Here is a 27574-nt window from a genome sequence, read left to right as displayed (position 1 = left end):
TGATTACTTGGTTTATTGTTACTGTGTGTCTCCAGGAAGTAAACATAAGTGACACAAACACAGCTGGGTGTGTGTGACTCACCTTGTCCACCTCCGAGTCTACGTCCATTGAGCGTGGCCTGAGCTTGATGGGCTGGTCTTTAAAGATATTACCAAAGCCAAACCCTCTGAGCTGACCCTAGGGGGTTTAAAGAGGTATAATGAAAAACAGCATTATCTTTTAAAGGAGCAGTCCAACCAAAATCATAAATAGGAAAGGAAAACAACAACAGCTCCCTTTGTGCTCATGTATTGACCCTGTAAAGTTTCATTTCTCCATCTATGACTCAGAATGTACTCAGAGTTACCATCACCACCCCTGCATCATAATCCTCGTCTGTTATGTCTGTCTGTATGCTTCCTCTGTTCCAGACATTTCTGTTGCCACAATAAGGCCAGGTGCTAGGAACACTAGATCGGTTTGTACTGCTGACTGATGTTATACCTTAATATGACCTTACAATAAGCTCATATTAATTCAATTGCAGTGTCTCCGTGTGGTATAAACCACAGAGAGTAAACAACATTTGGAATGCCTAGGAGAGTTTCCAGCTCTTCATGGGATCCTTTTCTTTTTTTGTGATTATTGTTCTGACTGTAACTTGAGTTGAGTAGTTTACCACTTTGCTTTGAACATGATACAATTTTTGTTAGTGTTTAAATTACCAGAAAGTTGTTACATATTCCAATCTTTACCCTTCTTTTATCTTTCCCTTGAGCCATAGTTAATATACTGAAATAAAAAAAATGGGAAGAAGATAAATTCATTCACTAAAAATTAGCTTGAGATATAATTTATGTTTAATTAAAATGGTCGCTATTAATTTTAACTCAACCTACAAATTTAGGGACAAACTAGCTGTGGAGTGCTAATAATTAGCTTTATGCACTAACCAACCAAATCACTATAACCATCCTCATTATATTATTTAGATGCCTCTCATGCCGACCAGCAGTCTCTGAGCAGTCAGAGGATGCGCATAGGATTATGGGAAGTACAGATTTTGTCATACAGTCTTTGTAAAGATTCAGAATCTGCAGTTTGCATTCCCCCGACCCCCAAAAACAAATGTGACCTTCCTGCCTACTTTTAATTTCATGGCTGACTTTATAGAGGAGGTCACCCCCCCAAGGAAGCTTGTAGTGTGATGAGGTAGCACTCAATACACAAGTATTTGACTGATTACCTTCTTGGGAGGGATTTCTGACCCTGTTTCTGACCGACTGTCCCCACCGTCGCTTTCACTGCTTGGGCTGTCCTTATCTACATACACACAAATAATGCACAACACATCTTAGTTTGTTGCAGCAATGCAAAAAGGGCTGATTTCATGAAATAATTAAAAGATTTGAAAATAAACAAATAAATCTTGTAATCAGAAGCAGTGATGGATTTTTTAAATATAGATATGTCCCCACCCTCTGATTTGCTGTAACTCACTTGTGCGTCCACTGCGGTTCTCCTCCTGTGAGTCCAAAGAGGGCGTCTCTGAATCAGTGAGGATCTCTTTGGTGAAGTTGGAGGGAAACATTCCAGTCTTCCCATTAAGAACTCCCTCCCACCAGCCCTCCTCTACCTGAACATACACAGTTACACAACATGGACAATATGCACACGTTTATAAACTCTGATATACATAGATTTACTCCTTTAAATATAATTAGTGGGGAAAAAAACAATGCTCTTTACAAACAAGAAAGCCTAAAAAAAGCTTTTTCTGAAATATAGGGCAGCGTTGCGGTGATCACCAAAGAATAAATAATTAATATATAAAGAAAACATGAGAATTTCAACATCTTAATTATTTAAAAGAATATAAATATATAAATGTACACATGTTTAAATATTTCAATACTTTAAAAGTAAAATTAAAATTTTTTAAATATTTCTTAAAAATACATACTACTTAAACATTTTATTTTATCTAATTTTTCTTTCTTGTCGTACATTTGATGAAATAAAACTTCAGTTTCTTGTATTTTCTTCCTGCATTTCATTTTTTAACATGGCAATTTAAAAATTTGACTTTACTTAGGTAGATACAGTGGGGCAAAAAAGTATTTAGTCAGCCACCGATTGTGCAAGTTCCCCCACTTAAAATGATGACAGAGGTCAGTAATTTGCACCAGAGGTACACTTCAACTGTGAGAGACAGAATGTGAAAAAAAAAAAAATCCATGAATTCACATGGTAGGATTTGTAAAGAATTTATTCGTAAATCAGGGTGGAAAATAAGTATTTGGTCAATAACAAAAATACAACTCAATACTTTGTAACATAACCTTTGTTGGCAATAACAGAGGTCAAACGTTTACTATAGGTCTTTACCAGGTTTGCACACACAGTAGCTGGTATTTTGGCCCATTCCTCCATGCAGATCTTCTCAAGAGCAGTGATGTTTTGGGGCTGTTGCCGAGCAACACGGACTTTCAACTCCCGCCACAGATTTTCTATGGGGTTGAGGTCTGGAGACTGGCTAGGCCACTCCAGGACTTTCAAATGCTTCTTACGGAGCCACTCCTTTGTTGCCCGGGCGGTGTGTTTTGGATCATTGTCATGTTGGAAGACCCAGCCTCGTTTCATCTTCAAAGTTCTCACTGATGGAAGGAGGTTTTGGCTCAAAATCTCACGATACTTGGCCCCATTCATTCTGTCCTTAACACGGATCAGTCGTCCTGTCCCCTTGGCAGAAAAACAGCCCCATAGCATGATGTTTCCACCCCCATGCTTCACAGTAGGTATGGTGTTCTTGGGATGCAACTCAGTATTCTTCTTCCTCCAAACACGACGAGTTGAGTTTATACCAAAAAGTTCTACTTTGGTTTCATCTGACCACATGACATTCTCCCAATCCTCTGCTGTATCATCCATGTGCTCTCTGGCAAACTTCAGACGGGCCTGGACATGCACTGGCTTCAGCAGCGGAACACGTCTGGCACTGCGGGATTTGATTCCCTGCCGTTGTAGTGTGTTACTGATGGTGACCTTTGTTACTTTGGTCCCAGCTCTCTGCAGGTCATTCACCAGGTCCCCCCGTGTGGTTCTGGGATCTTTGCTCACCATTCTCATGATCATTTTGACCCCACGGGATGAGATCTTGCGTGGAGCCCCAGATCGAGGGAGATTATCAGTGGTCTTGTATGTCTTCCATTTTCTGATGATTGCTCCCACAGTTGATTTTTTCACACCAAGCTGCTTGCCTATTGTAGATTCACTCTTCCCAGTCTGGTGCAGGTCTACAATTCTTTTCCTGGTGTCCTTCGAAAGCTCTTTGGTCTTGGCCATGGCGGCGTTTGGAGTCTGACTGGTTGAGGCTGTGGACAGGTGTCTTTTATACAGATGATGAGGTCAAACAGGTGCCATTCATACAGGTAACGAGTGGGGGACAGAAAAGCTTCTTACAGAAGACGTTACAGGTCTGTGAAAGCCAGGGATTTTCCTTGTTTGAGGTGACCAAATACTTATTTTCCACCCTGATTTACGAATAAATTCTTTACAAATCCTACCATGTGAATTCATGGATTTTTTTTTCACATTCTGTCTCTCACAGTTGAAGTGTACCTCTGGTGCAAATTACTGACCTCTGTCATCATTTTAAGTGGGGGAACTTGCACAATCGGTGGCTGACTAAATACTTTTTTGCCCCACTGTATATTTTGCTAAATTTTCTTACTCTTTTTTTAAAGGGACGGGGGGACACACACGATTTCTTTCTTTCAGTTTTTAAACCGTGAAGAAATGGCTACCAAGTACTCGTAAATGTCTAATTCAGGGTGGAAGCCTGGAGCTTTCCTTGGTGTCTTATGGCAAATCTTTGGCTACAGCATAAAAAGGTTGCCAGTCCATTGCCGCACTCATTACCCATTATTATAACTGGGAAGCTCATTCTTCTGAGAAAGCCCGAAAGCTCCAGAACTGCTATGTGGACCTTAATGTGAGATTGTCGTATATAACCTAAAATTTTATTTTTATGCTATTTTGCATCCTTTTTTCTGGTTTTACATTGTAGGCTCATAATGTAGTTCTCACCTCTGCTATGATCTCAATCACATCTCCTATTTTCAGCTCCAGCTCATCTTCGTGTTGAGGAACGTAGCTAAACGCAGCCTTACATCTTCGTTTACGGATCTGGTCTCCTGCACAGAACGCGTACACACACACACCACAACCACATAAACAGAAAGAGAACACACACACACACACACACACACACACACACACACACACACATGTACACACACACAGTTTATATGTAGACATATCTAAGACTTACATGTAACATAATGAGCTCACACACTTATCTGTAATCAGTGCTTTACAGAGACTAAGCAGGTGTTACAGACTGATTAAAAGCCATCATGGCTGAAGCCTTTGATGGCGACCTTTGACCTTTTAGCTAGAGGGCAGCCTAACCATTACTGACACCAAGCACTTCATACTGGCCTTGCAGTTGTTTGCCTTACACTCATTACCCTGCTCATTACTCTTGACTCATCCTACAGCAGCTGGGGCATTAAGACATGACCCTGCACCTTCTCTTTTGTCCACAAGGTGTCAGTCTTCTTCACCTTATATTTCAATGTGTAGCATGTGTATTATTTACAGAGGCTGGTTCAATAGATAGTGATTATAAAGAAGAGATGTGGAATTCAAGCAAAACAAGAGGAGCATATTAATCGAATGTGTACAACCATGTATTAAACTTAATACTGGTTCTTGGAGTAACGCCAATTGTTAACCTGAAAAAAAAAATGTTTAGAAGCTGCTATTTGTATCACACTCCTCCTTAATAGGACGAAAACACCCAGACTGAAATTGTGTGGTCGTGCTGTGTATGCAATTATGCTTATGCTTCACATCTTCTTCTTCTTCTTCCCTCATTGTCTTGTTGCAGTTGTTTGGCAACTTTTTAAGATATTTTATATCTCTTTGTCTCTACTTTGTCATTTTTAAGCTGTTTTGACTCAGCGTGAGTTTGAGATTCTTTTTTTGCTCATACTGTTTTCTTGTGGTCATTTCTTACAATAGCGTCCTTTAGTTTTTGGTTATCGCCATTATCACTGTGGTTTTTGTGTGATGCTTACTCTTACTTCCTGTCTTATTTTCAAGAATTACATAATTCTTTTAAATAAGACGGGAAGTAAGAGTATCCCTGTGTATCCCTGCTGTCTTACTTCCCCTCTTTGTTATTTTCTTACACTCAGTATTGCCAGCTTCAATCTCATTAGCTTCACCTGTGTTCACTCAGTTTTCTGTATTTACAGCCCTCCTGATCTCCTTGTTGTTTGTTAGTTTGTTGAGTTTATCCACCACCTTCCTTGCCTGTCTGTGTGTCTTCTGTCAGCTTTCTCGTGCCTGGACAAATTGCCTGAATTTGGATTTTTTTCCCTGACACCTGGCCTTGTTTGGAATTCTGTTTGGATAATCCTGCTTGTGCACACCAGCGCCTTGTTCATTCGGCTCTATCTTATGAATGGAACTCCAGAGCATAACAATTTCTGAATGCTTGTTTTAATTTTCTTTTGCCATGAATTTGCTCCTTTAGTCTAATTTGCAAATTTAATTGATTGCCAAACAAAGTCATCCGTCCATGACACTAATAGGCTAATTACCTATCCAGTGACTCCAATATAGATGCACACATACTACCCTGGAGCATATAGTGACTGTCTAGTATGTGTATACATGCTCAGCAGTGCTTGACCCAAATCCTTCCTCACATTAACAGGATCTATATTTAGGCCTGAAGCCTTAAAGCTACTGAATGACCACAGTGTATGAATGTAGGAGACAGAGCCGAGTACCTTTCCTGCCTGGTCGTACGGTGGAGTCCAGCACGGGGCTAGCACTGCCGTTGGCGAGGTCAGGTCTGATTGTGCTCACCTGTCCTCCATCCCTCTTCCCCTCCTTCTTTATCTCCTATAGAGAGAGGAGCACAGGTTAGAGAAATGTAGGTTACAGAGACATATACGATAAAAATAAGACCAGCCAGGATTTAGTAAATGACAGTATTAAAGCATCTTTGTCTAAATGCCAGCTTTAAAAAAAAACAGAATTACAGATTTTCACAGCCAAAAAAGAAAAAGCAATCCCATTTGTCAACAATAATTTTGCTTAATATGATGCAACCTAGTCTGGCTCAAGTAAAAACGCTTGTGATTCAGTGTAAATATCAAATTTATTATAGATTTGTGTTTTTATGTATTCCAGACTGTTGCTTCACTCAAACGGAAAGACAAACAGCTTAAACAGACCGTGATGTCATGTACAGTCACTTGGGCATTTGCTAGGGATAAATTATGGGATGAAACATCGTCACGAGACACGATTTACCGCTGTGGTGCTCAACAGAAAAATGTGCTTAAAAGTTGAAGTCTTAACGTTTAGAAACAAAAAATACTGAACAAAAACACTCTTTCTTTTTTTTTTTTACACACAACTTGTAGATGCTTCATGGTTTCTTGTTGCTAAGTTGTATTTATTGTTTATTGTTGACTTTCATTTGTTCACTAGTATTCTATGCTTTCACTGCCTCAGTCCTCCCCCCTCTTAAGTTCATTCACGTCTCTTCATTTCCTGGTTTTAGTTGTTATCTATTTCCTGGTTTACTTTAGTAGTTATTTGTCACTCGCCTCTTGCATTTAGTTTTACTTCCTCCTCTGTCCTGTTGCCCAAATTAGGTTCAGCTGCCATTACTCTCCTGCACTCAAACCCTTGTGTATAAAGTGCTCTCTTCCCTTCAGTCTTACTCACAGTGGCTGTGAATCCTCTCTGTGTGTCTCCCCATGTTTCCTCAGTGCTCTTTGGGATTTAATAAGTTGCCTTTTGGATATCTGTCTCTTTGCTTATGGATTTATGGCAACTGCTTACGGACACCTTGCCTTTTGTTAAATCTATCCACCTTCAGTGTCTGCATTTTGGGTGCTATATCCTGCAATTTGTGGTACAAGGTTTGCAACTCTTCACTATTCTGCTTTGAACATTGAATGATTAACGTAATGTACTGACAGATGCAGTGTCACAAGAAACTGGAATCTGCCTAAGTAAATAAAAGCCATTTAAATATAATACTATGACGCTTTTTCACTTTTTTTCTGTCACATAGATGGCTCCATAGGCTGACACATTGAAATATTACCAGTTTCATACTAAGGTGAAGGAGACATATTTCTTACTGTGGCAGCATCAAGAAGGGGTCTGTGGAGACCCCTTTAGAATAAAAGAGGAGCTAAAAGTATATATATATATATATATATATATATATATATATATATATATATATATATTATATATGTCTGTGTGTGTTGCTGTGAGCAGAAGTATTTTAGCTGTCAGTAACCAGGTGACCCTGACTGTGTACCTGCACTTGCACAGACACAAACAGAACACTACCCCCCCCCCCCCCCCCCCCCCTTTCCCTGTGACTTTCACTCTCATAACAAATCACAAGACAGCACGCGAAACTAATCAGATAAGCCGAAGAGAGGCGAGCAGACCTATACGCCGACTGACAAAAAAATCAACAAGCAAGCTGACAAGGAAACGGCAAACGGGGAGATGCAGTAACCACAGCGATCCTGGGAAACTAGACGCAATGGTTCACATCTCCCCACCACATTCATCATGACACTGTTTCATAAGCTTTGGCCTGTGGCGAACGCAGCTCAGCGAAGCAGACGGGCCCGGGTACACTGACTCAGTCCAACCTCTCAGACACAATCTGGGTGTGCGTTGCCTGGTTTGCCGTGAAAGCCTTAATGAGCCTCTGAGATCCAAAAATATCAACATGAGAAGATGTTTCCTCGACAACAGCTGAAGCTTATCTGAGGCAAAAAAAAGAGACATTTTTGAAATGAAATAGGATGGGGACTGAAAATGGTGGTGAAGATTTCTGTCTTGGTTTTCCAACTATAAAACACTATCTAGCACTCAGCAGAGAAAAGACTCTGGATCCCCATTGCTTAGAGGCCAATTAAAAAGTGCCGTGCGGCTTGTGTGCTTCTCTTTAAACAGGAAGTGGCTAATTAAAAAGTGAAGTACTGAACAAAAACTGTTCTCCAGACAGCAAAAGTTAAATATATATATACATATCTATAACTATATATGTATTTATAGTTATAGGAACTCAAGGTGTTTAAATAAAGTTTTCTTTCCATATCAAATATTCACAAATATTTACATTTTTCATGCCTGTAACTTTGATAACCTTTAGTTATTAAACTGAACCTCTTCACTGTGTGCTATTTTGAATTCTTGATTATCCAACTAATATCACGTCCTTCTGTGTTGTACAAACCATCCAAGGAGTTTGTGCTTCAGTGAGGCACCCCTGCAGTTTGAGTACAGTTCAGCTGATAAGTTAGCACAGCCATCTTTCATCTACGTAACTTTAAAGCTTCAAAATGTCAAGTCCAAAACTAGTGGGTAGCATCATGGTGGCTAGATTCATCTTTTATACTGTCTATGGTAAGTGCACAGTCAGCTCAACATATTCCTTGAACGTCCATCGACTTGTTTTATATTATTCTTTTATAAAAAAGCAATTCAACTCAGGAGCAGCTGTTAAACCTTAGACTTCCTGCTCTGGTGTCTGTTTCTTATTCAGCTGAACTACAGAGTGAGCACAGCTTTATAATAATGCCCTCAGAGGGCAGAGAAGAAAAAGACATCTTAAATATTTTCTTTCCCTGTGTTTCTTAAATCTTTCTTTCATTTTGCTTTTTCACTTAACTTATCTTTTGTACTTTCTCTTTTCCTAAGCACTTGCAAATGTTCTTAGTGGTACAATACACAACCAATGCACATGCTAAAGCATTAGAGTGGTTATTTTTCTCCCAGTTGTCATAGATCATAGTCAATATAAAACACTAAAACACACAAGTGTCTTAAACCTGCTTTCTGAAAACCACCAGGTGACGATGGCTGTGTCTACGGGAAAACGCCTTTTTGTTTTGACTTCTGTAAACACTTTTCTGCTGAATTTACAGTCTCGATAACTCATTTTTGGCCATAAATGGATGTGGAATAATTATTGTTATTAAAAATTCTCCTTGGCTTTTAACTAGTTCGTATGTGGTCTCACAGTATCCCTCACTTTTTTGGGGAAATGAAAACACTAATCAAAAAGGGACTTCTAAAACCAATCACACTGCCTCCATCCATCTTTTACTGTATATGTAATTTAATCATGTGACTACCAACATGTGATACAAGATGTCTCCACTAAGTGCATTATTGTCTGGTGACAAGCAGGAGTGTTTTGTTTTTCCCCATGTTTCACCAAGTGCTTGCAAAGGGGGTTATTTGACTATTGTGGGGTTTTCTCTGTATTATTGTTGGGTCTTTACCTTATAATATAAAGCGCCTTGAGGTGACTGCTGTTGTGATTTTAGTACTATATAAGTAAAAGTGAACTGAATATAGTGCTTTAAACATTTAACCCTTTTGTGATACAATAAATATGGAAAAATGTAGTTCTGAACTTATTTCAGCCCTGCGCTTGCCTTGTTTTTTGATGTCCATCTGAGGGTATTGAATTTTCTATTAAGTTCAACAGCAAACAAATGAGACAGCAGTTCCATGTAGATAAAAGATAGATGGATAGATGGAATTATTGTAGTGATTTATAGTAAACAGTGAAAGATGAATGCAACACCAGTCCATGTATATAGAGAAGACATAGTGTGGCTGTCTTCTAATGACAATTTAATGACCAAATTACTTGTTAATCAATCATCGATAGATCAGTATTTCTTGGTCTGTCCGCCTGAACCTTTTCATCAACATCCGTTTTTGCTGTCATACTCCAACCAAATTTGACCTTGGAGATAACGCTGTGGTTTCCTGGGTAAATTCTTATCAGAGCTTAATTTGGATAATCTATGCAATATAAAAATAAGAAAAGGTTTTCTCATTGCACATGAGCCATATAAACTGAATGAAATGGCAGTAGTTAGAATCATTTGACTTTACCATAACGGAGAAAGCACCGCGTTATTTATATGCAATGATATTCTATCGTAGATTCATTGTTAACATTGCATAATTTGTCAAATCACTCAGCTTAGCCCTGCAAATGGAGCTTTAATTCCATGTGAAGTAGATGTATTTGGATAGAAACAGAAAAGTAGAATTCCTGGCTTCATCAGCTGTGATCATTCAGTCATGATCGCACCTAGCTTAACGTCAGCCACTGAGCTAGCAAACCTAGTTAGCAACAACGAAAGTTTGAAGTGAAATAAGAGAATTATGGTGGCTCACTACCAAATTAAAGACACTGGAATAAAAAAAGTGTTAGTCACAGCCAACACATTGCCATTTGTTAAGTAGGCTAATGCAGTGTTAATGTAGACCCACTTAAAAAGATATTGATTCTGCGGGCAGGCGCTGTAGCCTCCTCCTCTGATTTTAAAGATTATGTGTCCTGCAGGAAAAAACAACATCACGCATATTCATTCAGAAACATGCGTACACAGACACGAGTGCCCATAGACTGACTAATGAAAATAAAACACTTAGGCTGGAGACACTGCATAAGCCAACCTACGCAAAAACCCACAGCAGGCATTCTTTAGCCTACAGCTTCTATTTGGTATATATGTGAAAGGAGGGAGAGCAGCTTCTAGCAGCTACTAGCAGCTTCATGAAATGCTATAAAGGGATTAAACAAAAATAGAAAATGTCTTTTTTTTTAATTCAGGGTCATTGTTTAGATAATCATTATGTTTGGAGATGGAAATCCTGGAAAAAGCTAACTCTCCTGTTTGTCTTTTTTTATGACTCCATTCATGCGCGACTGCAATTTTGTCCTGGGGGATATGGAGGTAACCCAGAGAAAAAGGAAATCCATCTGAAAAGAGGAAGAGAGCGTGATTCATCATATCTGAACAGGAAACACCTGCACAATGTACACTACTGTGTTTGCGGGTGTTAGTTGGTAATGTTTAAAAGCCTTACGGCAGCTATGTGTTTTGCCCTGAAGTGCTTGAATGCTCAACACTGCTGTGTGTGTCCCCTATCACCAGACCTCTGACCTTTTCTCTTCACAGATAATACAAAACAATGCACTGAAGCACCCGCTGCTTAGTGGGTGTTCAGAACAGTGTGATGTACAGAGGAGGGAGGAATGAAGAAACAGAGCTAGTGCTTGTAAAATTATTGTGAAATGAGAAGCAGAAGAGTGGTGCAAAATTATATTTTCCCTTGCTTTATACACTCTGTCCTTATTTCACAACTGTGTCCAGGGGTCAGAATGAAATAGTCACTTCAGAAATATCTGAAACCCCCTTACGCTTAAGAACACTTTATTGTGCTGAGGATAAAAGTCAAGCGCCTACAATTAGTCCAAAAATGCAACAGCACGCCTCTTAACCAGCACTAGAAGGCATGAGCACATCACCCCTATCCTCGCTAACTTACACTGGCTGTCCGTCAAATATCACATTGATTTCAAAATCCTTCTGCTCACTTTTAAAATTCTAAATAACCTGGCCCCTAGCTACCTAACTGATCTCCTTGATCTGTACAACCCAAAGAGAGCACTAAAATCCTCCAGCCAGCTGCTCCGAATGTAACCAAGGTCTTGTTTAAAACCAGAGGTGACTGTGCTTTTGCCATTGCCGCCCCTAGACTCTGGAATAATCACCCAGTTGATATCCGTACATCGGAATCAAATCTATCGTTCAAATCACGCTTAAAAACACACCTGTTCAACTTAGCTTTTGAAGCAAATAAGTTTGACTTTCATTCGGCCTGCACTACACCATGTAAGATCATTTTAATTGTAACTGTACTATTTGTTCTTTGTTCTGCCCGCATTGCGGTTTTGTTGTGAAGCACTTTGATGTACGCTAGTCTTTTAAATGTGCTATAGAAATAAATTTTGACTTGACTTGAAGCATGCCACCTTAGCTGTTGGACAGATGGCCTCACGTTTGACTATATAGAGGATATAGAGGAGTTCATGGTCGACTCAATGACTGGAGGGTTTGCATATCCTGTTCCCGTCCACCACTGTGCTTGATAGCTGGTCAAACACACTGAGCATTAATCTGACCCCAAGGTCTGACCTTCGGGTGACACTTCTGCGATGTTCACCCCTGGTAGCATTGTGTTAACACTCACTTGAGTTCTCCATAGGTGGTCACCTAGTTGATGATCACTTATTCAAATGCATTTGAACAGCAGCACATGGCTTTTAATTCCTATCGTAGCAATAAGGACGTTCTTAGTGTTTTACAGGACAGTATTTTCATGTTTTTTCTGACTAAGCAGTAGAGTAATTAGTAATCATGTCATACAATGCTTAAACACATGCAACGTTCATTTTATTAATAAAAGTCTGGGCGTTAATGTCTTGGCTGTCTAAAGTAAATGCTGGAAAGACAAACATTCACTTTGACTCCCAAACCCTTTCATGTCAGATCAGAGCATGTGATACTGATTTTCAATATGTGCCTGTCCAATGAACAGAGGTCACATGGCTACAGCATTTCCCATAAACAGGATGTCCTCCACCTCTGCTAAGAGTCTGTAAGGATGTTGATGATGAGGATATCAATGACTTGTTTTCTTGGAGGGAAAAGGCTGCTGCAAAAAGAAGATAAATCTAAAAAGAAAATGCCACTGAGTCATTATTATTAATATCATCTAAAGTATTCAACTCCATTAACAAGTTTCAGAATATAGAGTGTGTTAGCCTGAGCCGAGCCAGACAAAAACATCCAAAGCTGAAAAACGCAAAAATCAGGATTACAGTGAGTTATCTTTCCCGGTTGTTGTCAGCCGCAATGACGCGTGCATACAATTACTTCCTGTCACCGCTCTTAAACCTGTGTGTCCACATCCTCTACTTCCTTACACACAGATCTTCACACACACACACACACACACACATTCCTCCACATGGCAAAGCTTAGAGTCACTGATTCCCATAACTGCAGTCTTGTGACAGACCAGTTTGGTATTACTGGATTACTCACAGCCTCACTCTGTCACACTCTCTCAAACACACACACACAACATCCACGCGAAGCCTCTGGAGGCCCATTGTCCGGCTCTCTGACAGTGAATGCGAGCGCTGACGTTCGGTCAGCACAAATGAAGCCTGACTGCACAGAGAACAGCCTGACAATAGATGCACTTCTTTGCTGAGTCCTGTTACCCTCGGTTTGTAGCACTTTTGTACTTCCTCTTGTGAGACTGTGAGCAAGGTACTTCCTTCTTATTGTCACCACACACTGACTATTTTACACACCAGAAACTTTTTGTGAGAATTTCCTCATTCCTGAATCTAATACCTACAACTGTGTTCGATCTATTCCAATCACCGAGCCAACAAACTCAAAGTAGAAGACCTCGGAGCAGAAGCTGGCTCGCAGGCACATTTTCCACCACAGAAAAAGCAGATGACGCTAGTCTTATAAAAGTTTTCTGACATATATTTGTTGTTCCAGACAGTGAGAATGTCCAAAGCAATATCTTCAGCTGCCTTGTTTCATCCGAGCAATGGTTGCAAAACAGAAAGATTTACCATCATAAATGAAATCCTGACACTCACATTTTTGAGATACTTGAATTTATTTGATTTGTTGCGCCAGGGGAACTTTGTGATAGCCACTAAACTTTCTCACTTCCAACCTGGTAAGGTCTGAAGATATTTGTAACAATGAAACCTGACCTCTGTGGCCACGCTACACTGAATCAGACGCATAGCTTGCCATTTTGCTTTCAACTACCCTCTCAGACCCCATTGTGGTTGTTGGGTAGACGTGGAAGCTCTGCTGCTAGTGGCTGAGCTGTGTCTAACATATCAGCTGTCTGTCATCAATCAGACAATAAGAGAACAGAATAACATCAGTAACTTTTTAAACTATTTTTAAATAACTTTTGTTCGTTAACTAATCATTTTAACTCCCAATAACAGTAAACAACTGAACAGTTTTACTGTTACTTTGTTTTAAATGGGCGATTGTGGCTCAAGAGTGGCAGTTCGTCTTGTAATCGGAAGGTTGCCGGTTCAAGCCCCGGCTCGGACAGTCTCAGTCATTGTGTCCTTGGGCAAGACACTTCACCCGTTGCCTACTAGTGGTGGTCAGAAGGGCCCGGTGGTGCCAGTGTCTGGCAGCCTCGCCTCTGTCAGTGCGCCCCAGGGTGGCTGTGGCTACAATGTAGCTTACCATCACCAGTGTGTGAATGGGTGGATGACTGAATGTGTAAAGCGCTTTGGGGCCCTTAGGGACCAAGTAAAGCTCTATACAAATACAGGCCATTTACCATTTAAATCCATTTCTCAGTACATCATTTCAATCCCTTAGACAACTCCAGTTAATTAGTTTTAATCAATGGGGGGAGATTGGTAATTGTAAACCAAACACAAAGAAACTCTCTTTAAATTTACTATTACCAGAAAACACTGCATGCACAACATTGTTATCACTGCCACCACACTACGACTGACTGAAGAAGACTAAAGTGTGCTGGATGCTGGCATGATTGCCCATCAGAGCACATTCCCAGACCCAATCATACTTGGTGAAAATGACTGGACAAGGCCTCCAACCTCACATTCCTGTTGTTTCAGCAGGACATGCCTACACACACTGCCAGAGTAGCACAGTCATTCCCTGGCCAGAATTTAATCCTAATATGCCTCTTGCTGAATACACCTGAGACATGCTGGTTCATCTGAGGCAGTAATAACCAATGACCACTGCACACCTGCAAGCTGGAGGGATTCAAGGAATGGAGAGAATTTCCTAACAACAGATCCAGATTTGTGCAATCCAAGCGCAGAAGCCAGAGGAGGCCATATATCATCGTGAACATCTTGAAAGAAATCCTACAAACCAGAGTGGATGATGACTTTGAGGCCATTCAAATTTTTCCAAACACTGAGTGAAGCCAACGCTTACTGAGGCCACTTGAGCTCAGAGGCAAATATCACAAGACTGAAATGTGTGTTTGTAAACACCTGAATGGAAGTGAATATATTAGATGAAGATGAATGAAGAAATGATATAGATTCAAAGCGTCAGCTGCGAGAGATCTTGATGTATGTTACTTTATTACTTCCTCTGCTTTTCTGATTGCATTGTCCATTGCAGATAACAACGCAATCTGTGAAGTAACACTTTGGAATTACAGAACAGTTGCAAAAGTTTACTGGTTTAATCCAAACAACAGACACTCCCTGCATGCTAATTTTTGACATTCAGTCTGGGGATGAATTACATTTATTTTACTGCTTCCGCTTCAGTGGTGAGAATGAGTGTTAGCTGAATGGTTTGATGGTGAGTATGAAAAATGATGTGACTCATACGCTAAGCAGATCTGCACTCCGCCGCACCATCCCGAAAAGCCTTTGTTGAGACATTTTCTGCTGGTTTTCCTGTTCATCTGTCATCACTCGGTATTTCGTATGTGAAACCATTATTATCAGTTTCTAAATATAAGGTAGAACCAAATTCTAACCACACTCCATCTTATTTCTTAGCTTGATCTAACCTTACGTCTAATTTTAGATTACTTCACTTTACAAAGAGTATAATGTTGCAGAAATGTCGAGTGTGTGTTCAGCTGCCCAAAAATAGCAACACAAACAAACACCCAAAACCAGCCACAGCTACATGTCTGCTCCGCTGCTATTGGTGGAGGGTCTCATGTGGGTTTCCAAAGTCTTTCAGGATGAGGGAAGACATCTAGGTGGCGGGGACTGTTTGCAGTTACTCACCCGGACAAAGTTATCGGGGAACAGCCCCCTGCGTCCACCCAGCTCGCCCTCCCACCATCCTCCTTCATCTCGCCGTATGTTCACGATGATGTCACCCGCCGTCAGGCTCAACTCATCGTCCTGCTGAGCCTCATAATCAAACTCCACCACGGCTTCCACTGTGTGCAGAGGGCAAAAGAGAGAGTTGAAGATCAAATCACACTGCAGAGACACCACACTGTTCTATAATTTGTCTCTGCTCCAGCCATTATGATGATTATCAAGGTTTTATTTATTAATTGAAAGTGAAAGCAGAACATAAATCTTTGAATTTCACTCCAAAACACTTGTTCATTCCCTGGAAGGGGAAAAAAGGCACTCGCCAATTAAAGGTGTCCTGTAGCATTTAGTTGTTAACAAACCAAAGTGCGTGTGTGTGTGCTTCTGAAACACCGAATGCAAATCGAGCTGCTTTTGCATTTTAAAAACCCGCATTGTTTATCCCCTTTATCATCCTTTCCTTTGCCAGTCGCTGCTTTTCTGCCGACACAAACTGTTTGTGCGGGCCACCTGTCCTCGCCACAAATACCTCACAAACAAACAAAATTTATTCAGGAAATGTCGAACACATCTGTCACTATCTACTCACTGTCAGGAACATAAAAGCCGGAATAAAAAATATAAAGCGCTCTCACTCGCACATTGCATGTAAGTGGCTTACCACATAGCGACACCACAAACTGAAAACGCAGCAGTATTTCTCGGTAAATACATTTTACAGAAAGTGCAGAAAACGTTGCATATTCAGTTTTTACATATGCTGAAATAGCTTTTTGCAAATACGCCACATTTAAGTATTTTAAATTACACTTTTGGCTAATTTCAACCTATCTGGACGTTCTATGGGTCAGTGTAGCTTTCCACTCTCCTTCTTCGTTGGATAGGTCTTGGGAAATCAGGAATTGGATAGAAAGAGTGATTTTACACATAGAAATTACTATACGAGAAAGCTTGTGGCCTAAAGTAATGTTGAAACAGTAAAAATCAGTGGCCACTATAACCAAAAATCATTGGTCTACACATGAGAAGCTAAGACGAATGGAAACCAAGATGCAAACATTAAAAACATCTTACAAGACAACAGTTTGGTGTTTTGCCTCACAAGATCTTGTTAAATCTCCTAAATAAAATAATTTTAATGCGCGATATCTTGTTTCCTGCGACTCCTTCAGCACGCATACACCAGAAGGAGAGCAATCTACAGCTTCACACTCACAAACAAACCCCCACACAGATGAATATGTAGCCTGATTAGGTCTAGTGCCCCAAAATAGATATCCCCATTGCAATCAGGACACTGGCTGTTCAAGGCAGCTAATATCTGTTTTTATGTCTATGCTCACTAAATGTTTAAAATGAGTCATGTAAAAATGACCGAAAGCTGAGACTACTTATTTCCCAAAAGAAGTGGAGAGTAAAAAGTCAGCATGACCCATCCAGCCACAATAGCCACAAGCGAGGCGGAAAAAAAACACGCACACACTTTAAGTTAGTGTTCTTCGCTTTTTTTAGACCTTTACTTTGGCTTGCAAGTTCTTCCTTGTGGGTATAAAAATGGCCAAAAAGTTCCCGCACAGTTCTGCTCGGTGTCCTGTAAACACTTCAGATGAACCCTCCTGCAGATGACTCAAAAGTAACTCAAAGACAGTAATTATTCCCTTTGAGTCAGTGGGGGTGTTTTAATTTGAGCAAGAGGGAAGTGGAGAAAAAAAATTCCTGCAGCCTCTAACAAAATTGTGTCCTACCAAACCTCTTGTGCTAATTGGACAAAATCTAAAATCTAAAAATAAGTAAGTAAAACTTCTCTATATGGCAACTCCCACAGGAAAAAAATCAAACAGTGCTTCACAATAAAACACAAAAAATTAAAATATAACATATCAAAACAATGTGAAGCAACGGCATGTAATATAAAATAAACACGAAACCTAAGATCCTTCAGATTTTAAGATCGGAGCGATCTTCATCGGCTTCCTGTCAGCTTTAGAGTTACTTTTAAACCTACTGCTTTAACCTTTAAAGCTTTGAATGGTGAGGACCTCAGTATATCTTAGAGCTTTTATTGGTCTACTCTTCCAGCTGATCCCTTTAGTCTTCGGAGCAGAGGTTACTGCTGGTGCATCGTACTCATTTTAAAACAAACACAGAGGTTGGGCCTTTGGGGCTGTAGCTCCAAACTGTATTACAAATTATTCTCATCTCTTTGTTTCATTGATTCAGATAAGTTATTAAAAACTGATTTTAAAAAATTATTGGTTTTATTGTTTGTTTTTTTCTCTTGGTGTCTATCAAAAGTGCTTTACAAGTAAGCTTTAATTTACTCACTTAATGTGCTAATTAGACAAAAACTATATAAACTATATATTACCCAGTTCTGAAAACTAATATGTATCACAGCTGGTTTGGTCCACTGCCCACCTTACACAGTTTCCAAAGGTAAAGTTGATACAACACAGGAAGTTCTACCACTCAACAGATTTAAACATGACTGAATCTTATAAGCTACATTACCTTGATGACTCGTATACTTCAGTGCTGCTGCCATATTGTTACATCCTTGTAATGTATATCCACTGAAGGGTTTAGTTTGAGGTTTTTGAGGCTTTTTGTTCTCACCACCCCATTAAAGAAATCTTGAAAAAAAAACGCCTGTGCTGTGCACTGACAGGAAGCACTCGGATGTCAAGATAAAAATAAGTCGAAATGCACGGCATACTGAAGACTGTAATATGGCGAAATATTTTTTACCCAATTCTCTGAGATCGTTAACTTTGAAACAGTAACATAAAAACACACATACAAACTCTGTTAGTTTCCTCAAAGCATCTAACACACTACCTCACACTTTCACACACTCAGAAGCATCTTGTGACTGCCTGTGCAGCTGTTAATACGTGTAAAAAATGCACTTATGTGTCATATCACATTTTGCTTATTAAGGCCAGCTCTCTACACACACTTACCCACACACGCACCGGCTGCTGAGGCCTAAACCGTGTAGGCAGCAAACTGAGGGGATGCAATAGGGGAGTTTCAGGGGTTCGGTAACCATGGGAACGAGAGTATAAGGGGGTTGCTATGACTCAGAAGTGCTGCCCCCCAACAACCTCTTTCACACACACACACACACACATATATATATATATATATATATAGCATTAAATGCATAAAAGGTTTACACCAGACCAACTAAGACACTTCTTTTGTTGAGTGGAAGGTCGGGGTGTGACTGAGAGGAAGGAGGAAGGCATCCACGAGACACAACAGACGACTGTAGTCCAAGTTGGTCTGCTGCTCAGATGGGGGGATATGATTCTGGCTTGAGGTAGCTCTACAGATTAGTCGCAGCTGAGACAGCGACGTGGACGTGTTTTTCTTTTACGGATCTCAGCTGTAATGTTTGTGGGGAAGTGGCAGGTTGTTCAGTAAGGAGAAGTGCGCTCTGTGAGTTGATAGCTCATGGCAGTTGTCTTGCAAACTGCATTACAGTAGAACTGAGTGGCAGAACAGGGCAAGGCACTGCAGTACACCCACCGAGCCCCGCTGAAGAGGACGACAGCTTGTGGCTCTGCACATCACCGAGTGCAAAGATGGGTGCAAGTTAAAAGTGACACAACGTTAACGCCAAATGGGCTCCGAGGAAGAGCCGTCACATGTGAAGCTATGCAGAAAGAGCGGAGTCCTCCAGTGGAGATATGAGCTTACAAAGCAAACAGCCTGGATTGATTATCTGTGGCACACAGAAAACTGCACGACAGCAGCTGAGGAGCAAAGGAGATCACTCAGTCCCACGTACAGGGCTTAACTCAGTTAAGTCCAATTCAGGCAGCTGTATACCTGCACACTGACATCCCTGTGTACACACAGAGCTAGAGGAAGTTATCTGCTGGGATTTGAGTCCCCACAATGTTGAAAGGGAAACAACTTTAACTTGATAAAATTAAATACGCATATTATTGAAGGATGGAGACACTCCATAATTGAGCAATCTGAGGGGCGACATTTGGAATAACAAAGAAAATCTGAATGTAATGCAGTACAAAAAAGCCTTGATGTAGCAGCAAAGGAAGCAGATTCAAGTTCAAGATTCCCTTAATGATCTTTACACAAAGATAGATTGTATAAGACATTTTTGATTTGCTACACACCGATGAAAATAAAGATAACTGAATTATTAATTAAGTTGTTTAAAAAAAAGACTATTTCCGTATTGAAGTGTGGGAGGTGAATTCAGCAGTCTCAAAGCACGGGGATAGAAACCGCTCCGAAGTCTGGTGTTTCGGCAGCGGATACTTGTGTTTCACTTGCCAGATGGCGGCAGGGTAAACAGGCTGTGGCTTTGGAAGTGGCGGGTTTTGTCTTCGGCTCCCTTTGTCTTGTTTATACAAAAGCTGAGTGCTTAACGATACATTAATTATCCCACTCCTCACTCCTTAAACATTATCCATTTATAATCCCCCCCTCTTCTCTGTGTGTGTGTGTGTGGTTGTTTGTTAGTGGTGGTTTGCCTTCTCTCCTTCATTTTTTACTACAGGTTTACAGGTTGGTCTTTGTGTGGTTGTGTCTTGATTACGCTCCACTGTTACGGCCTACCTCGTGATCCCATGTTCGGCTCTTGTCTTTTATTTTTTAGCACATAAAAAAGAAAGGGGGAAGAAGATATTTTTGTCACGTACACAAACTTACACACACACACACAAATACACATACCAATCAGAGAGAAGTGCCTTACCCAACATCCTTTTACTCCCTTTTTCTGTCTTTTATTTCATCTTTTTTTCATCTTTGGCTATGCCTTTTTGTTTTGTTCATACAATTTCACCATTTTGCTTGCATATGCATGCAAAATGGTGAAATTGTTTGTTGTTTTGTTGAGGAACTTCAGGGTCTGAACTAGCTTAAGTCCTGATCACCAATTAGGCCAGTCAGAACTTGTTGAGGTGATCCTGAACTGGGCCTGTTGACGGACTCGGACAGGAAACAGTGAAAAAGGAAAGAGAGATGAGGTAAGAAGGCATAATAGGGAAATTCACTAAATTAAATATATTGTTCCAGTGGTCACTCACAGTCTAATAATGTTTATTCCTTATTATTGTGCAAACTCTATTAAGAAACCCATCAAGAAACCACACTGCTACTCTGGTTCACACAGTCCTTGAGTACCACAAACACATCCTTTACGCACCGCCCTCTGTGCTAAATCCGTGGCACTAAAAGGACCCAGCAAATCTACTGTTTCATTGGTTTGGGTATTTAGATATGTAAACACCAAAACACCAAAACCAAAAGAATACAGGCAGCTACAGGGGGTATTTTAGTTACAGAGCCCATTAGGAGTCGCCTAGTTTGACCTCTGGATGGCATGCTGAGATGTGAGGAGGATTGAGATAGCAAGGACATGTTTCAAATGTCGGCAATGACTTGTGAAGATAACATATTAAGATAAAAATTCCTTGGTAATACCACACGCACAAAGATTACACCTAACTTTGTTAGATTCTTTTGCTTGTGTTGCTGCAGCTATACAATTTGGGAATTATAATGCACGTGTATGTTTTTCTAAAGATGAATTTGATATGTCTCAAAAGCAGGAAGTCGGAATATGAACTTGAATCATTGTTTCAAAAAATAGGGCTTTATCTAGATTTCCTTTGTCACTTTTCTAGAAACAATACGTGTTTTTTGCTTGACTGGGAAAAGAAAACTAATGAGCAGAGAGGGCAATGAAGGGAGCTCGTCTGATGGCCCATGAGAGCGATGATAAAAGATAACACTGCTGCTGTTTTTGCAGCAATGTGTTACATGGCGTTAAGTGGCACATGTTTATCAGTGACAACATCTGCAGTTCCTCTAATAGCCACTTGAGACCAGTTTGTAAATACCCATAGACTTTCACATTAAGAGTGTTAAAAAGCACATTTAGAGAAATACTTTTGGACTGGATTGGTTATTTCCCACTGCAAGAACTACTTTTTTTTTTGTCTCACCCATTAAAGTATTAGCTGCATGGTAGCTCTGCGTGACAGCTAGCTTCCTACCAGACAACTAGGCGTCTACTACAAGTCACTTCTCCTAATATGAATTGCAGAACTGGACTTCTCAGCGATGAGGTCTGCATTCCAGTTTTTTTCAATAAGAGAAATACTAACATGCTACTTATGTAGAGAGTATATAGTTACACCTTACTAAATAAGATGCCAGCATTATCTAAACCTTAGAACTGCACTCTCAAATACAAAAATGTGACACAGCAACTGAAAAGCTAGCCAAAGATGTAGCCCTCCACACAAAGCAGTCAGACAATGACACACAAGAACCACTGCTTTTTCCAAAAATTTCCAATGTCTGTCTCTGAAAACAGCGCTGAGCATAAACTGCAAATAAACAGAACATATTTTTCTTATCCAGATAACCTGTCAGCTATAAGGTGAAAACACACATGCAACCTGGGCCAGCGAGCATCACTTTAGCCTGTGGCGATAATGCAGTGCAGTTTTTATCAGAGGTTAATCATTTACAAACACCCAACAAGTGACTATTTATCTGTCTGCATCTTAGTTAAACCACCATAATTCAACAGACAGTAGCGACCATATTGACAATAGCGACAAGAAACCGAGACTTCTGAAGGGCTATCTTTTATATACAGTGTATCTTTAAGTCATAAATCACCATGTAAGTGCAGACCATGAGGCTTAATTGGGTATCTGTCATTGTTTCACTGCTGCCATGAAATGCAATAAAACTCTTGATGAGAAACACTGAAAATTACAGTTAATTTAGGCGATTCTGGTTACAAGAAGTCTATTTTGGATAACTTAACAATTAATGCTCCTGCAGCCTTTAGACATCAGCTGCAAATATCAGACAAAATCATAATTACATTTAAGTATTCTCTTCCTCTTCCTAACTGCAGGTTTTCGTTGCATGACTGACAGTAACCGAAGTTTCAAACGATTTTAAAATATTTTAAAGAAGAAATGATTAATCGACTATGGTAGTTTGTCTGTTCTATACTCATGCAGTTGGTAATACGTTGTCAGTACAGAGCAAAAGGAGACTGACAAAAAGCCTTGAGAAGACAAGAGTGAATATTTGAAAGCCTGCAGACAAAATAAAACTCCCACTCAAGCGGTCAAGAAATACACCCTCGCACAAGAAGCGAGATGGGCCTGCAGCATACCCCGAAAAGCTGTAGACAGTTTAGATAAGAGGAAGCAACACATGCAGACACAGTGAACTTTGCAAAGCTGTGTAGCCACTTCACTGGTTAATAGCGGACTTGTGTTTAGTTGTGGGTGAGTTTCAGTGCTGCTGTGGCTGATGATGTCAAGAGCAGCTGTGTGTTGCTCTCTGTAAAACATTCACTCTGGACCGGAGCCCACTGGGAGTCAAAGCCACCCACTCCAACTGTGGATCAGATCACAGGCTTCAGCAAATTCCCCCACATTAAAGAGAAATTCCAGCCGCTTTTCCGCTCATCGTTCTGCTGTCGAGCGCATCTTGTGACAAAAATCTATTAATCTCACCCCCAGCTCGAGCTGCCCCTTTCTCAGCGCTCTCATTTCCCAGAACTCCCAGTGATAACCCCCAAGTGCATTCCTCTTGGGGTTTTAGCGTAGGTGAGCAATGCTGGCAACAAAAGCAGGAAGAGAGAGAAAGCTTTTCAGTTTCAGACGACAAAAGTGAAACAGCTCTTGGCCAAACAGTATCATAATGCCAGTAGTGAAACTTGCATATATTAACACATTGCGTGTCCTTGTGTTTAATGGTTGAATGCACAAAATGTAAAGACTTTTAAAAAAAAGAAAGCCTTTTTATTACTACACTTTTGAGCATCTGAAGGTTAAAGTGAAGAATGTCTGACACTTTTTATTTTTTCCCTGATAACTGAAGCATTACACAAATCTGCAATCCACTGTAAGCCTGATGTCTGGGCCACGATGTGTGCAGGAACACGCAAACAAGTAAGCACGCAAGCTTTCTCAAACTATAAGGCCACTGCAGAATGGGGGTGTAGATGCCCAGAGAAAAATATGAAGTGAAACTACGAATGTAAATAAACGCAGTTAAATATACAAATACTTGTTTGCTGAAACGTTATAAAAATTGTAGGTTTTTATGTTTACCTAACTAAGAGATGACATACTCTGAGTTTAAGATGCTCAATCCAAGGGTGATTAGATGTTTGTCAAATTAAACATCACTAATGAGCTCATTATGAGTTCAAGTGCTTAAGTTAAAAATACTTACGATGTTTAGAGTCCCTTGGCACACAGTGTCACTTAGGAACTACACCCAGTGGCCTGAGCTACAAAATGTACAAGAGGCGAGCTATCTAAAGTTATCTCAACTCAGGATTTTCAGTTGACTGCACTATATATACATAAACTTGATATCCTTGGTTGCTCAGCTAACTATCTTTGTAACCAGAAAACATTTGCAAAATGCTACATTTCAGGTGGTCACAGAGAGTTAGGTTTCGGCCTAATTGAATCATTCCAGCTCTTCTTCAATAAAGGCTGTTATTGATATGTTAATCATCAAAAACCATACTTGGCACTCAGGTTGTACATTCAGAGGTGTTTCTCATATTTGACCACATGTTTGTTCAAAGTAAATGTAAAACCTGGACACAATACTCCAGGTGTAGTTCAGGACAATACCTTTAACTATGAGTTGAATAATTAACCAATTAACTTAATAATAATTCTTAACCTGTAAACGTCCAGCAAATCGATGCCGATCCATCTTCAGTTAAGGGCGAGGTTAGGTTCATACCCTTTTTTTTATTAAAGCTTTGAAAAAAACACCTGTTTCTGAAAATATGCTTTTTTTTCTCTTAACACATGGCTAAATCAAAAACCAACCATGGATGAAGGGCTAGAATACTGTATAAAAATTACCAACACAGTGTCTTCTTCCAGAGAAAAGAAGCCTACCCCAACCCACCTTAAATGCTACTTAATTGGCATGTATGTTTGAACAATTAAAAGTGATTTAATGACAGCTATAAGGTCAAACATGTCCTGGCTGGTTAAAAATGATTTAATTTAACTTGAGTGGATTAACAACAACAACAAATTGGTTTGTTATATATTTAACCAATAAGGCTTACTGGGTTTAAAAAAAAAAGCTCATTTGCACTGTAAAAGGTCATATCCGTGTGCTCTTTTACTGTCTTTTTCTCTTTTAAGCAGCAGTTTGTGTGAATGAGTCATCCTGTAACCTTAACATGAATGAACTAAGAGACTGTGTACCGTGTTAGTGGTGAATTCTTAACCTGTAAACATTTCCCCTACACCATATTTATGATCTGTTTAAAAGCTGAACACCTTAACATAGTGACTACAGGGATTTGTGGGCCTCTGGGGTAATTTACTGCTTTTCCCAGTTGGCATTCCAGCATTGAAAGTTGTTTATAAGCGTGCTTCCCCTGAGGTCAGCCTTGTATTGTTTGTTTACATGCCTGCAGAGAGAGACCTCCAATTAAAAAAAAGTATTTAAAAGCAATAGGATGTAACTGGAAAATATCTGTAAAATATCTTCATTACTGCTCAGAATTGTAGAGAGTGCAGCTGATCTGTGAGTCAGCCGTTCAAATAAGAAATATAAGGAATTTTTTTTAGAGATTTTAAAAAAGAGGGAAAAAAGTAGCATGGAAACAAAAGTTGAACCTCCGGGTCTGCATGACGCCTGTGAGACAATCCGCTCATTTGTACTTGTAATTGATTACTCGTCCGCGGACTCTGTGGGTAATTAATAGTCATGAATTGCGTGCAACAGCGCAGTTCCGTGGGAAATAATGGCGATGATGAGAACGGTAAGGCCTGTTTCATCCACAGAGCTGGGGAGACTTCGTGGGACACAATGGGCAGACAGACAGAGAGCGAATGTAAACGTGTCAACATCTGCAACTCATCAATGCTACCCGGCGCTGCTTTCATGAAATCGCTCCCGTGCGGACGCGCTGCAACTCCCACGCGCGGGCTTTCTAATCGTGAAGAAAGCCTGATGTGCGAGAGTACAACCCCGAGCCTGCGGTCGGCTTCGAAACAGCCCTGCTATGCATGGAGCGACGTCAGGGGAGGTGAGGTGGGGAGGAAGGAGAGAGGCTGAACCCTGCGCGCATCTGGACCGGAGGTTGATTCCTGTCCCCATCCAGATGCGCAGAGGCACTGGAGGCTATTCTGGGAATTTCTACAAAGAAGAAGCTAATAAAAAAAGAGAGAGAGATAGAGAGAGGGAAAAAAGCGTCACCTTACCCATTTATGTGTCCCGGTGTGCTGGTAGTGCTCCTGCAGCCTGCTTGGTAACGGGGAAGGCGGTTGTTTCAGGTATAAAGGGGGTTTGCGCCGGACCGAGCCCCAGCCTCCTGCTCGTGCTGCAGATCCGCTACAGCAGCACTGCTGAAACGGGAGGAGCGTCACACGAAACCATATTCCTTCCTCTTTTTTTTCTTTTTTTTTTTTTTTTATCTCCGGTGACACGGCAGAGGAGGCAGAGCGAGTGACCAGAGACGGAAAAAGAGCTGATGAACGAATCTCTCTCTCTCCCTCTCTCTCCCGCGTTGCCTTCAATTGCACCGTGTAAACTCTGACTTCCCCATTCGCCTTTAGCCACAGCAGGAGGCTACGTTATGAACACGCTGTGACGCAATGTGTTGCACCACGCGTGATGTACTCGGAGCAGATGGCGCAGGGACAAATTCTGTGTTATGGGACAGGAAATCCCAACACCCAAAAAACGCGCTGTGCAGTGCAATGGAAAGTGTAACATGGGTTTGTTTTGCTTGTTTTTTGTTTTTTTGTTTGTTTGTTTTGACATCACATGTGACTACTTTTCAGTAAATATCAGAACGACGAATGGAAGTCAGGTAAGTTAAGAGAAGAACTGAGGTCTATGGAAGGATTCCCACATTTGATCAAGTTTATGTTAGAAACCTTTTAAAGCAGTTTCATCTCATACAGCCAGAATAAAATCCTGTTTAAATACCTCAAATTTACGACAGTCGCCTCACGGTAAATAAATAAACACAAACAAAACACAAACAAACAAACCGTTCTTGGTGCCAAGAGTGGCACAACCAGATTTAGGAGAAAATGACTTTTTCACATGGGACCAGGTAGGTCAGGACAGCCGTTTCCCGTTATATCAAAACTGAATCAACATTTACTCAGGTCATCTTTGTCTAATATTGAGATTAATTGGATCTGAAACAAAAAAGCAAAAAAAAAGCTTTCGAAATGCTGTCAATGCTTTTTCACAGCATTGTGTGCACAGTGCATGCAGGTGGATTTCTGACTGCCTCCATGTGTATTATATAGCTGAACACTCTGACTACTTTTACTGATAGGTTATGTAAACTTTTGACATCAATTTTAGAATTTTTACTGTTTATTCAATCACATTAGATCTGAAATGAAACAATAAAAAACAGCAGGTGAGGCCTATTTGTTTACAGATGTGCTAACTCGCCCTTCCTCTATCATTTAGAGTCGGCAGCACCTGTTGGAGGGTTGTGGAGCTATGAAAACCTATTATTTGGGATGTCAGTGGGTGTCCCGACATCCTCGGTGTTCTGTGAGTTCTGGGATCCTACAACTATCTACCCCAGGTTTTCCACAGTCTGCTCACTTTCCTGCCCAACATTGATCATTTCTTTTCTACTGCAGCTGCTGACTGCAGCTTTCTGCCACCTCTGACGTTGTCCTGATGGTTTACTTATACTTTTATCCCCAGGTCCTTATGTGGTTTTATTGTGG

General features: G+C 40.4%; 1 protein-coding gene across 3 annotated transcripts in view; it reads right to left on the bottom strand.

The window, feature by feature from the left end:
* Positions 1-26382, bottom strand: part of sh3kbp1 (SH3-domain kinase binding protein 1) — a 47854-nt gene extending 21472 nt beyond the window's left edge. For all 3 annotated transcript variants that reach the window (XM_006799219.3, XM_006799220.3, XM_006799221.3), the window contains exons 1-7: positions 26075-26382; positions 15771-15928; positions 5845-5959; positions 4070-4176; positions 1481-1616; positions 1227-1303; positions 83-178 (exon numbers count right to left, since the gene is read on the bottom strand). In XM_006799219.3, coding sequence (XP_006799282.2) covers positions 83-178; positions 1227-1303; positions 1481-1616; positions 4070-4176; positions 5845-5959; positions 15771-15928; positions 26075-26078 — 693 coding nt within the window. In that variant the 5' untranslated portion in view covers positions 26079-26382. The remainder of the gene's footprint in view (positions 1-82; positions 179-1226; positions 1304-1480; positions 1617-4069; positions 4177-5844; positions 5960-15770; positions 15929-26074) is intronic.
* Between the last annotated feature and the right edge of the window lie 1192 nt (positions 26383-27574).

The sequence above is a fragment of the Neolamprologus brichardi genome, chromosome 9, assembly GCF_056152115.1.
Source record: "Neolamprologus brichardi isolate AB-2024 chromosome 9, ASM5615211v1, whole genome shotgun sequence".
Taxonomy (NCBI): Eukaryota; Metazoa; Chordata; class Actinopteri; order Cichliformes; family Cichlidae; genus Neolamprologus; species Neolamprologus brichardi.
The sequence above is the reverse complement of the archived record's forward strand: the minus strand, read 5'-3'. Positions and strand labels throughout refer to the sequence as shown.